The sequence below is a fragment of the Pseudorca crassidens genome, chromosome 5 (genome assembly GCF_039906515.1).
Source record: "Pseudorca crassidens isolate mPseCra1 chromosome 5, mPseCra1.hap1, whole genome shotgun sequence".
Classification (NCBI taxonomy): Eukaryota; Metazoa; Chordata; class Mammalia; order Artiodactyla; family Delphinidae; genus Pseudorca; species Pseudorca crassidens.
Window position 1 is genome coordinate 45,397,399 of NC_090300.1, and position 13,109 is coordinate 45,410,507.

General features: G+C 35.1%; 1 protein-coding gene across 4 annotated transcripts in view; it reads right to left on the bottom strand.

The window, feature by feature from the left end:
* Positions 1-13,109, bottom strand: part of IFT80 (intraflagellar transport 80) — a 111,580-nt gene that overhangs the window by 24,480 nt on the left and 73,991 nt on the right. For all 4 annotated transcript variants that reach the window (XM_067737887.1, XM_067737889.1, XM_067737886.1 and 1 more), the window contains 3 exons: positions 8,360-8,478; positions 4,496-4,570; positions 650-813 (listed from right to left, as the gene is read on the bottom strand). In XM_067737887.1, coding sequence (XP_067593988.1) covers positions 650-813; positions 4,496-4,570; positions 8,360-8,478 — 358 coding nt within the window. The remainder of the gene's footprint in view (positions 1-649; positions 814-4,495; positions 4,571-8,359; positions 8,479-13,109) is intronic.

Below are 13,109 nucleotides of genomic sequence, written 5' to 3' on the forward strand. Positions count from 1 at the left end.
TGTATCCTCAACTTCTAGAAAAGTACTTGCCATACAGTTAGCACTCAATACTATTTGTTGGATACATGTTCTGATACAGCATTGCCTTAAAAAAATGGTTTCACTCTCCTATGGAATTCCAAAACACCTGACACATTCATATTTATTTATAAACACTAATGTGGCCTAGATTTTTATATGAAAATTTAAAATTATTCATAACTTTCTTCTACTTCATTAGTTTAAAAATATGTAAACATAAAAATATGAATATATATAAGCAAAATAAATAGTACAATGAAGCACAATATTTACTATGTTACCAAATAAAGAAAAAGGAAATAGTTTAAAAGGTCAATAAACTTAAAAATTAACATACATTTTTAGGACACACAGTCTTGAATTCAAACTCTATACCAACAGCTACTGAATATATAAGATTTATTCCTTACAACTAAGCTTTGATGCTGTGACAATATCTATTTGTTCCATCAGTTGGGAATAATATGACAACTTTAGTTCTTTAATTGATTCATACTTAGGAAAAATTAGGAAGCTCATAATTCTTTCATATAAAGTTAACATAATAATAGATGAGAAAATGAAAGTTAATTGATGAAAATTTTACAGTGTTAACAAATTTCATGGAAAATTATAAAAATGCACTTACTTTTTTCATCAGCTTTGTCTTTTATTGCTATGGTATCATTACTCAGAGAGACCGTCTGTGCATTTAGAATATCTGTTCTCATTCCAGGAAATTTTGGAGAGGAAAGGAAGCGCCCGTCATAAGAATATAAATAGATACCACCACCATCTACAAGAAGAAAATGTCTAAAAAATAAAGAATAAAAATATATTTTCAAATAGGAGTTTACTATAATTTCATTTTTATATTAGAAAATAGTTTATGCTTTGGAAAAATCTAAATCTTACAATTAAAACAATAGTAAAACATAAATATATAAAGAATGAAATATAAAACAACCTGAAAAGTCAACATTGGTTGTTTGGTTTGTTTTCTAGGTTTTTGTTTTTTCATGGAGGTAGGAGAAGGAAAAATGAAAAGGCCCATTAATATAATTGTAATTCATTTCCTTCCCTAAAGAAGCATCTCTATACAATGGCAATAAAAAAATCGTGTAATTCACAATTCAGTGATTTTTTTAATGTCAGATGCTATTTGTTTCATGAAACAGTATTAGTACATATTTCACAGTTAAGGATTATGGTAAAGGGGTTCCCTGGTGGTGCAGTGGTTGAGAGTCTGCCTGCCGATGCAGGGGACGCGGGTTCGTGCCCCGGTCCAGGAGGATCCCTCATGCCGCGGAGCGGCTAGGCCCATGAGCCATGGCCGCTAAGCCTGCGTGTCCGGAGCCTGTGCTCCGCAACGGGAGAGGCCACAACAGTGAGAGGCCCGCGTACCACAAAAAAAAAAAAAAAGATTATGGTAAGGATCATTAAAATTAAATTACAGTACTAAATTAGATTAAATACTTGTTAAAGTCCTAAACGGTGAAAATTACTCAAAAATTAACATCAGAGCCAGCATTTATTAAAATAAGATGTTTTGACTTTAAAACGATATGGTAACGATCAGTAAATGTGTTCATATCTAAAAACACATTTTTTGTATCAGGGACTTTGGTTCATTTGCTGTGTTGACCGCACTATTCAAGGCATAGGGTCCTGTATAGTTTATTTTTTATTAAGTCAAAATGTAAATATTTTATAGCTGCTGTTTTTTTCTTTCAAAATTTATGAACATTGCAAAAAATAATTCAAACAATACAGAGAAAGCAAAAGATCTCCTGCAATCTTCCTACTTCCATAGAGATAACTTACGGCAAAGTATGGACACACCTTAACTTTACTTAACTCATTCCTGATGGACACTTATTTTATTTCAAATTATTCACTGCTTTAAAGAATGTCTAAAGTATATACACATCTCTGTATGTTTACATTACTTATTTCCTTAGTACAATATAACTTCTAAAAATGCAATAATTCGATCAAAGGGCATATACTTTTAAAAATTTAACATATATTGTTAAACTGCCCCTTGAAAGGTTGTATTGATTTACACTCATACTACTGCTATATTGGAGAGCCTGTTTCCTCAATGCTGAACACATTATTACTTTTTTTTTAAAGAAAGTTTCCACTTTATTTTTATTTATTTTTTTTCATGGTATGCGGGCCTCTCACTGTTGTGGCCTCTCCCGCTACGGAGCACAGGCTCCGGACACGCAGGCTCAGCGGCCATGGCTCGCGGGCCCAGCCGCTCTGCGGCATATGGGATCCTCCTGGACCAGGGCACAAACCCGTGTCCCCTGCATTGGCAGGCGGACTCTCAACCACTGCGCCACCAGGGAAGCCCCCACATTATTACTTTTTAAAATCTTATGTTCAAGACTTTAATATCCTTGATTCAGAACTTTTTTTTTTTTGGCCACGCCAGGTGGCTTGTGGGATCTTAGTTCCCCAACCAGAGATTGAACAGGGCCCTCGGTGGTGAAAGCACAGAGTCCTAACCACTGGCCCTCCAGGGGAGTCCCCAGAACTATTTCTTGATTCAAGAATTGCTAATTGTTCTTTTTTGCTATGGAAACAAATAGAAAATAAACATCAAAACAAAGTTAATATATAATGAATACCAAATATGTACACTTGAATTAAATTAATACTTGAGTATTGGTGTGTAGCTTATTTAATTGAAGGGTTTGGCCCTTACACATTAGTGTATGAAAACAGTATTTGCTAATGTTGACAAGTGACACATCATATTAGTATATATTCTTTCTTTGTCTCAGTACTAAAAGCATTTTCTCTTCTAAACAAGATACTAAAGCTTTAACTTCCTTGTGAGTAAACACTGTTTCAAGGGGCAAACATTTCTAAATGTACAAATAAGACCAGCAATGGGCAGTAAATAAAATATTCTTTAATTACTTAATCATTTATGCCATTAACATATGCCTTTGCTAATTAAGAGCATATTCAACATACATTTATATATAATATATAAAGAAATAAATTGGTTTGGAACTGTTTCAAGTAAAAAGAATTTCAGAAATAAATAATAAATCACTGGTTCAACTTCATTAAACAGCTAATAGAAAATTTGACACAATTATTTTTTTGATCCCTCAAGGTCATCAATATGATGATCATACTCTTCAGTAACTATGTAACTGATAGCTTTGATACTCACGAGAATCTGATGGTGCATCAGAATAATTATGCTATTCAGCTACGCGGTTCTCTGCTTTTAGTTTTCTCATGCTCCCTTGCCAGGCGGTCACTTTTCTTCCTGTCATTGTGCCAGCCTCTAACAACTCACCAGTATTCCTCTTCTGGTTTGCTATTTATAAAAGACTATGGGGGACTTCCCTGGTGGCACAGTGGTTAAGAATCGCCTGCCTATGCATGGGACACGGGTTCGAGCCCTGGTCCACAAAGATCCCACATGCCACGGAACAACTAAGCCCGCGAGCCACAACTACTGAAGCCTGTGCACCTAGAGCCTGTGCTCCACAACAAGAGAAGCCACCACAGTGAGAAGCCTGCGAACCACAACGAACAGTAGCCCCTGCTCGCCGCAACTAGAGAAAGCCCACGTGCAGCAACGAAGACCCAACACAGCCATAAATAAATAAATAAATTTATTTATTTTTTAAAAAAAGACTATGGGCTAGAAAACCTGATAATAACACTATTAAGAGCTGCCTAGGTGGTGAGTAAAGGGATGAGGAATAAAGTAAATTGTTTTAGTGAAAAGATTTCATGGGTAGCTATCTTAGGTAATTGCTGATTATATTTTCATACTTTATTCCTGGTTTTATTGAGTTGTAGTTATCTAACTCTGATCTCTGATTCAGTAGGGTATCACTGTACTTGACAGACTGATAACTTTCATGGAAAAGTGTGGGTTCCTGAGTAACAGCTACTCCTACTTTACTCCAGTTAATTGACCCAGAGTTTCTTAGTCCTGTATACACAAAGTCTTGGTCGAGAATATTATTTTTCAAACTTCAGATCACAGCCTAGTGGTAGCTCATAAAATTAATGAGTTTCAACCAGTATTTAAAAACAAAACCAGGGCTTCCCTGGTGGCGCAGTGGTTGAGAGTCCGCCTGCCGATGCAGGGGACACGGGTTCGTGCCCCAGTTCGGGAGGATCCCACATGCCGCGGAGCGGCTAGGCCTGCGAGGCATGGCCGCTGAGCCTGCGCGTCCGGAGCCTGTACTCCGCAACGGGAGAGGCCACAACAGTGAGAGGACCGCGTACCGCAAAAAAAAAAGAATGTAAAGAAATTCTGAGACCAAAAAGTTTCAGAACACTGATCTAAGAGCTTATTCTCTTACTTTTTTTTTCTTTTAAAATAAAGAAACAGATTGATTCCAAGTGACAAATGTACCATTCTGTAAATGGCATGCTTTAAAGAGTGCTTTACTGCAGTTTAAAATATTTTAACCCCAAATTAAATAGTGAAACATGATAAACAAATTACCTTTCTGCCTGCAAAATTAAACTAACAGTTCCTTCTTTGAGATCAAATATAAGTGGTGTATTCCAGTTCTTCGTACTGAAAGACAAATAAAATGGATATTTATTAACACTTGAAATACCAAATACTTTTTAATAAGTAGATGGGTACTCATTTTAAATGAAGTATCTTTAGTTTCACAGTTACTCTGTATATATTTCTATTACAGCACTTGGTGCATTGTTCTGAAATTACTCACTTAACATGTTGTATCCCTGACTAGAAAGCGGACTCTGTGTCCCTAGCACCTGGCACATAGTAAGTACTCAATAAATGTTTATTCTAGGAGCCACAATATGCAAATTGAGGAATCATAAGTTCAAGTTCTGTCATTTATTAGCTCTGTGATTGGGCATGTCATCTAATGTTTCTCTTTTGAAAAATAGTAGCAGCATAGTATAGTGAAAAGAGGATGGGGTTTTGGCTAGACAAATCAGGATTAGAAATCTGGTTTCACCACCTGTCGGCCATATGATCTTAATAAGCTTGACCTAAAGAACAGTTTTCTTATTTTTAAAATGGAGATAATGATGACTTACCTAAAGCATCTAGCTAACTGCCTACTGCATAGCAGATACTGAACAAACAAACACTATACTAACAATAACATGATGAACAATTTTTCCTACAGGTCTCCCAATGTAAATGTGGAGCTGAATGAAGATTTCTGTGAAACATTCTGTAAACTGTAAAATACTGTATTAATGTAAGCTATGACTATGCCTATTGAATAAACAGATGAATGAATGAAAAAATAACTCCTATGATTTTTATGATGTAATATGATTCAAAGATAAGGATGGGTGGAGAGAACATTTACAAACTGAAAAACCCATCCCCAAATAATCAAAGGTGTTTCATAGTTTAAAATGTTTTATTACTCCTATATATTCTGAATTTCTCTCAATTACTTTCTTAGAACCAATTCTTTAAATCAGATTAAATCTCATATTGATCCAGGAGATGGGGGGAAGGGGAAGGTTGCAGTAAATTGGGGGAAATTAATCTTGGCTAATGCAGAGCCTGATACCCATTTCAATGAGTAAATGCATGCATAAAGCCAAACAGTGAGTAAATCACTACTAATAATTAGTAAGTCTCAGGTTCACAGGTACGATAAAGCTATGTACTTTTGTACTTTAGAAAAAATATCACAGCATGCTCATTTATGCAGTCATCAGAATTAACGTTCATTCTTTGTCGAGAGAGCTGATACAAATAGTGAGTATGAGGTTTTTTTAATGTCCCCTTACAAAATATCTGAGATTTATGACAACTGATATATATATATATATATATATATATATATATATATATATGACATGGAAATATAAACTCCCTAAATCAGAACAAGAGAATTTTCTATACAACTATTTGAAAAATCAAATGAAAATTTAACATAGAATGCTCATATATGATTTTCTTTGTCTGGACCTTCTTTTCATATAAACCAGTATATGGCTTGCATGTTTGTTTTTAAAATTATATTTTTATTACTAAAAAAGGGGCAACAGTTATTAGGAACTTGAATTCAAATCCCAGCTCTTCCTTTAGTAAAGAAGTTAAGTAATTTCACCTAGGGTAAGTTACTTAATTACCTCTGCGTCCTTTAGTTTCTTCATTTTGTAAAATGGGAATAATAATAATAATATCCAACACACAGAGTAAATTAGATCATGAACATAAAAGATAGTATAATAGAGCTTAGTAAATAATAGTTGTTATTATCTAAAATACTAGGTATTTTTAATTTAATGAACTATATTTCAGTATGATGGGTCTCAGCATTACTTCATTCCCACTACTGCTCCCCGGTATTTCACCTTAATAAATATTTTGTACCTTCATAAATGTCTTGACAACAAGAGAAGGGAGGTAATGTTAAATCAGAAAAGAAAAAAAGCAATTTAATATTTTGACACATACTACCTGGTATGAGAAAGGTACAGTGACAAAAAAATTAAATAACAGCATCTAAACCTTTGGTAAATATTTTAAAAAGCAACCTCTCTAATACAAGTAACACATAATGATACCAATCCTACAGATTCAAACATTATGTCCTTGCCATTAAAATTAGTAGAATAAATCCCTCGTTAGGGCAGTTAAGAGCCCTACCTTTCTTCAACCAAACCCTAGACTGAGGAAATCTTCTCTGTTTTCCTCAACCCCATGAAAATTATTCAAAACCCATGTGCACTAAGTGATTGTGAGATTCCTCATATTCTGTAGTCCCTTTCCTATACCTCAATGGTTTAACTTGGTAGCTTTCTTGACTTTACCCAAAGCCTCCCTTCTGTTTCACGTAAGAAAAAAAATTTCATGTAAAATTGAGCTGCTTATTTCTTTATCCCCTTTCTCCTTTGCTTCTCCCATTTCATTACTCCAGGCTTGGCTGTTATTCTAAGTTGCAGATTCTGATTAGTAGCAGATTTCCACATAAGTGAGTGACAATTTGTAATATATACTTGTAGCAACTGATACTGTTAATTAAATTTTAGGATACCTTTGTGTTGTGTATTACTGAGCTTTAGCTTACCAAGACAACAGTATACTTTATGTTTTTCAATTCATTTATTCATCCCAAAATATTTATTTATTTAAGTACTTACTACATGTACTGGGTATACAGTGGTGAATAAGACACATACATACTCTACCCTCAATTTTCTATTCAATGATTAAACTATAACCACATAATGTTATAAATAAAAGCACAAAATGTAAAAAAAAAATCTTTATTCACAACTCTTGAAAGTGTCATAGTGGTTCCTTGAGTTTTCTGGATAGTTGAGAAGTCAACTGGTGGCAAACTAGAGCTAGTTTGTACCGATTGTTATATTTTCAGGAATTTTGCAAGCCAACTGTTAGATAAAGCCATTATTTAAAATTAAAATATATAAACATAATTAAGCAAATTATATTCAAAACAAAGATAATACTCAAACTGATCACTTCCAGTTTATTTTATTACATTTTACTATTATCTATGCACTTGAGATTATTTACACCTATTGTTATCTATATGGCGGCAATTCTATATAATGGTTTGCCACTGTGCATCTCTTCTTAATTCTGTGACATCATATTGGTAGCTTGAAATTGGCCATGGTAGAAGTATTTATATAAGAGAAATAAGCTAACACTGCAAATCAGGTTGTTTGGTTGGTTGGTTGGTTGGTTTCCAGAAAGCCAGTTCAATATTTGTCAGCACACACTGAGTTACATAAAAATACCAAATAAGTTTTTAAAGTTTTAGGTGCAAGTTTCTTGGAGGTATTGAGTCATTTCCTGCTTTTTAATACAAAGTATACTTAACATATTTTCTTTCATCATTTCTGGACAACTCTGGATTATCAATAGGAACATTTATGATTACCCTGGACCATGATATTAAGCCTGAACACCTCCTTGTGTCCTTACTGAACATCTTTCAGCCTGCTGTCAGGCTGCTAGCTGTCCCCGCTGCCAGTGGTTAGGTGGTTCCTTTTCCCATCATTTATCAGATGCTCCTAACCTTCTCTGGGCTTTGAAATCAAATTACACTGAAGTCCTTAGAGCTATGAGTAAAGTAAGAGTAAACATTATCTCAGAGAAGGTATTCTGTATTATAAAAGTGATTATTAACCGTTGATGCACAAACTTTATTAGATCTACTTTCCTTACTCATAGCTTACTTTTTATCACTTCTTGGTTGGTAGTAAGTTCAAGATAGGCAAGGTTTTGAGAAAGTTAAGTTTAAACCAAACCATGTTGATATGAAAGCTTGAAAATAAATTCCTCCTCACAGACAAAACTCTGGATTTTAAAGAAACGCAAGATGCTTACGAGAACACATAACACTGAAGAGACGTTGAAACAACTAAGTGTGCATAGTTCAAAGAGGCTTTAATGACTCTATCACGGAATTCCAGTAAATCCACTGCATCATTAAGAACGTTACGAACCTAAACAAGGGAAAATGAAATACCAACAAACAACATTAAAATACATCAAATTTTAATTAGATAGGTTAGCAAACACAAAAATTTCTATGCATTCTTGATTATCTAGTCATAAAAAGAAGAAGAATTCAATAGGAACCAGGCATAAGATTTGGGTATAAAATCATCCAACAAAACTACAGACACAGAAAACTTAGAAATAAGTAGAAAAGGATCTATGTATAGAGATTTCTAACATGAAAGCCAATCTGTATGATGTGGCAGTGGAGCAACAAGGTGAAAACTGCTGTAACAGTGAGATATATAGTCAAAGGAGTATGGCACATAGGAGCTGGAAAGAGACTGTATGATTTCTGCCCAAAACAGTAAGAGATCAATAATTTATGAAATATATTTTTTAAATTTTAGGGTTTTTAGGGTTAGATTTTACTTTAAAATTTAAGTTCTAAGGAAAGAGATATAATAACTTTAAAAATCAAAAGTGGAGTAGGAGGTGTCAGTAAAGAAACCAACTATATAGTGAAGAAGCCAAGGTGTGCAGAGGGGTGGAAAGTATTTCCATGCATAAAAACACAGGGATAATATATAAAAAACCTAAGCACCAACTAACAAATGGCGACTTGCCTATGATAGTGAAAATTATTATAAAAGTTTGTTAACTGATAAAGTTTTTATTTTTTAAAGTTTTTTGAAGTTTTTATGTATTACCAGATGGGTAATACATTATAGTAAGAGGTGAAAATTAGAGAAAAAGAGATTAATTTTACTTAGAAGTTAGTGTTTCTTTAAATTCCCCTCAAAATGTTATCATCTTTCTAAATTAACATGACAATTATAGTATTAATGAAGAATAAAAGGGTATGGAAGGAAAAAGAGGAAGATAAAGTCAAACTTCTTCTAAATACTTCTTCAAATATACCTACAAGGCATATTATATTTTTATTACCTGTTCCCCAACTCCTATCCCCACCAAACTATTATTGCCATGACAAGAGATAGCAGAATTATATACACATCTAATCCTTGACCCAGCAATCTTACTTCTAGAATTCTATACCAAAATAAACAAGCAAAACTATGAAATAACATATACACAGGCTATTACTACATACAGCACTATTGGTAACAGCAAAAGACTGGAAACAGCCCAAATATCTATCAACAAGGGATAGGTTGAATAAACTACATTCACAAAATAGAATAATATACAGCTATAAAAAGGACTGAGTAAGATCTATGGAGCAACCTCCACGATATATTGTAAAACAAAAAAAGGCAAGATGCAAAACAGTGTGCATAGTATTATACCTTTTATCTTATAAAGGGAAGGAAACGAAGATATATGGATTTGTTTATATTAAAAAAACAAAAAATGTAAAATAGTATTCAATAATATATTATTAGAATAATATTGAGATTGTTATTTTTAACTATATTTTAGGATATATTCTAGGATATATTAATGTCTTTAAGAACAAAAATTTTCTTGTAAAAGAAAAGAACTGCAAATAAAACAATCAAAAGTAAAATTCCATAATCTTGAATTCTGAACTTGAAACCTCAGTATACACTCATGATATATTTTTATCTGTCAAAAACAAATACATTTTATCTTAATAAAATACATTTTATTTTTTATTTAAAAAATAAATACATTTTATCTAGAAGTAATGATCAAACCAGGAGCAATGAGCACACCTAGAACCTGGATCATGGTCTTTAAATAACATTCCCCTCCAAAAGCAACAAGGCCTTCTTGGAAAAATGGTGGATTTCAAGTCTGGGACAGGAAATGTATCAATATAAGACAACTGGAACATCTTGTCAGAAATGCAAGCAAGCTGTTGAAATCATCTCAAAAGAACACAGGAGTCAAATGGCCAAAGATGGAACCATTGGAGCATTAGAAAGAATAAAGACTGCAATGGATTGAAACATATCAAAAATGTTAAAATCTGCAAGTTTATAATGATAACAACAACAAAGAAACTCATTGGGCATACCAGGAAACCAATTCGCCATTTGAAAACTGGTAAATAAAGGAAAATAATTCAGAATTTGTCTCACTTCAGAGTAACAAATAGTTGATTAGGCAAAGTCTTTTACAGAAGAATTCTAGCTAATAAATGCAGAAGGAATGATAGAATTACAAGATGCAACTCCTGATGAAACATGGTTCTAAACAAGTACCATCCATGGCTGCTAAAAATATTAAAGTAAAAGCCTAATGGGAAACTATCTGACATATGAATCAGACTTATAACACGTGAACACACTGATAAATCTCATCATTAAAAGAGAGATAAGCAGACATGTGTCTCGCAACAGGAAGTGTACAGCATCGCCCACAAAGTATTCTTTATATTTATCAAGGCTCTATATCTAATAAGCAGTCTACAGGAAATCCAGGGGCTAGATGTACATGTTAAATGTAATCATACCACAGGGATGCAAACAGGAAAATGTAGGAAATTCAACAGAACAAATGACCTGGTTTTGTAAACAAACAAATAAATAAATAAGGAGGAGGAATTGTTCCAGATTTTAAAAGATTGAAGAGACAAATTAAATGCAATATGGGACTTTGTTCCTGGTACAAACCGACTAACTATAAAAATATATATTGACATGTACCACAATGTTCACTGCAGCTCTATTTACAATCTCCAGGACATGGAAGCAACCTAAGAGTCCATCGACAGATGAATGGATAAAGAAGATGTGGCACATATATACAATGGAATATTACTCGGCCGTAAAAAGAAACGAAATTGAGTTATTTGTAGTGAGGTGGATGGACCTAGAGTCTGTCATACAGAGTGAAGTAAGTCAGAAAGAGAAAAACAAATACCGTATGCTAACACATATATATGGAATCTAAAAAAAAAAAAAGGTTCTGAAGAACCTAGGGGCCGGACAGGAATAAAGACACAGATGTAGAGAATGGACTTGAGGACACGGGGAGGGGGAAAGGGTAAGCTGGGACGAAGTGAGAGAGTAGCATTGACATATACACACTACCAAATGTAAAATGGATGGCTAGTGGGAAGCAGCCGCATAGCGCAGGGAGATCAGCTCGGTGCTTTGTGACCACCTAGAGGGGTGGGATAGGGAGTGTGGGAGGGAGACGCAAGAGGGAGGAGATATGGGGATATATGTATATGTACAGCTGCTTCACTTTGTTATACAGCAGAAACTAACACACCATTGTAAAGCAATTATACTCCAATAAAGATGTTTAAAAATATATATATAGAGAGAGAGAGAGAGAGAGGAAAAATAATGGGAGAAATGGGACCTGTTACTGTAGACAGACTTAGGAGACAACTGGAGAAATGTGAGATATCACTATGATTATGTTAAAATAAAAATAGTTCCTACGTTTTTGTTTTTTTTTCGGTACGCGGGTCTCTCACTGTTGTGGCCTCTCCTGTTGCAGAGCACAGGCTCCGGACGCGCAGGCTCAGCAGCCATGGCTCACGGGCCCAGCCGCTCCGCGGCATGTGGGATCTTCCCGGACTGGGGCACAAACCCGTGTCTCCTGCATCGGCAGGCGGACTCTCAACCACTGCGCCACCAGGGAAGCCCTAGTTCCTACCTTTTAGACTTTTTTTTAAAGTCTTAATCAAAAAGAGTGTTGCCAGGACTAGTGGTAAAGAAAAAAACACTGATAGGTTTGCTTCATTCTTCCAAGAGTAGGGGAAATGACTGCAGAAGGGGAGTAGTCCGATGGCAGGTGCTTCAAAGGAGCTGGAGTTCTTTAGGGAAGAAGAAGTTATTGTGGTCTGGAATCAGCAATGAGGGGTAAGGAGACAACTACCCGACCCCCAGACCCAGTAATACTTGACATAAAGAAGAAAAACACCTCTACTTAAGAAGGCTGTAGGAGAAACACTGGTCTCAGGAGTCAGCAGGTTTTTTACTTTTTTTTCATAAAAATGTGAAGTGTACTTTCAGTGATAAGGCTGAGCTCTGTCTGCAAGGCCACAGGTACATGCTGCAGGTTGTGCACGGCACAACTCTAGGTCTAAGTGATGGGCCCCCTAGAACTGAGCAAACCATGACTGTAGGTGGTGAACCTGTGAGTCTCTCTTTAAATCCCAGGCTGTTCTAGGTTTGTCTTTCAGGGAGGGGAGAAGAGAGCTACACCACAGACCCCATGCTCTGATTTCAGACGGAGACTGGATCAGGCCACTTGTCTCACTTTGAGTCCTTTCAGGTCCATCAGCCTATAGGAGCCCCTCTCTGCGTTGCCTTTGCCTCCCTGCTTCTGGACCAGGAGTCAAGCAGGTTGGAGGCTTCCCTCCACACTCTGCATTTTTGTTCCACTTCTGGTCCACAGAGATGTTTATCCTATTTTTGAATCCAGATAAGTCTCTTTTAAAAATGCATTTCATAAATTATTGATCTCTTTAGAGCCAAATGTATGTCTCATCCTTCCAAGTATGAACTTATGATACCATTTTCACCAGAAGTCTGAGCTCCCAGAGACTTTTTAAGAGGTCCAAAATGCCATCCTCTCCCAGAAGCATTTTAAAGCTAATGGAATGAAACAGAATTTTCTAAAGGAAGTTATATGGTCATTTCTTTATAGCAACATGATACCCAGTGAAATAAACTGGCTGTTAACACAG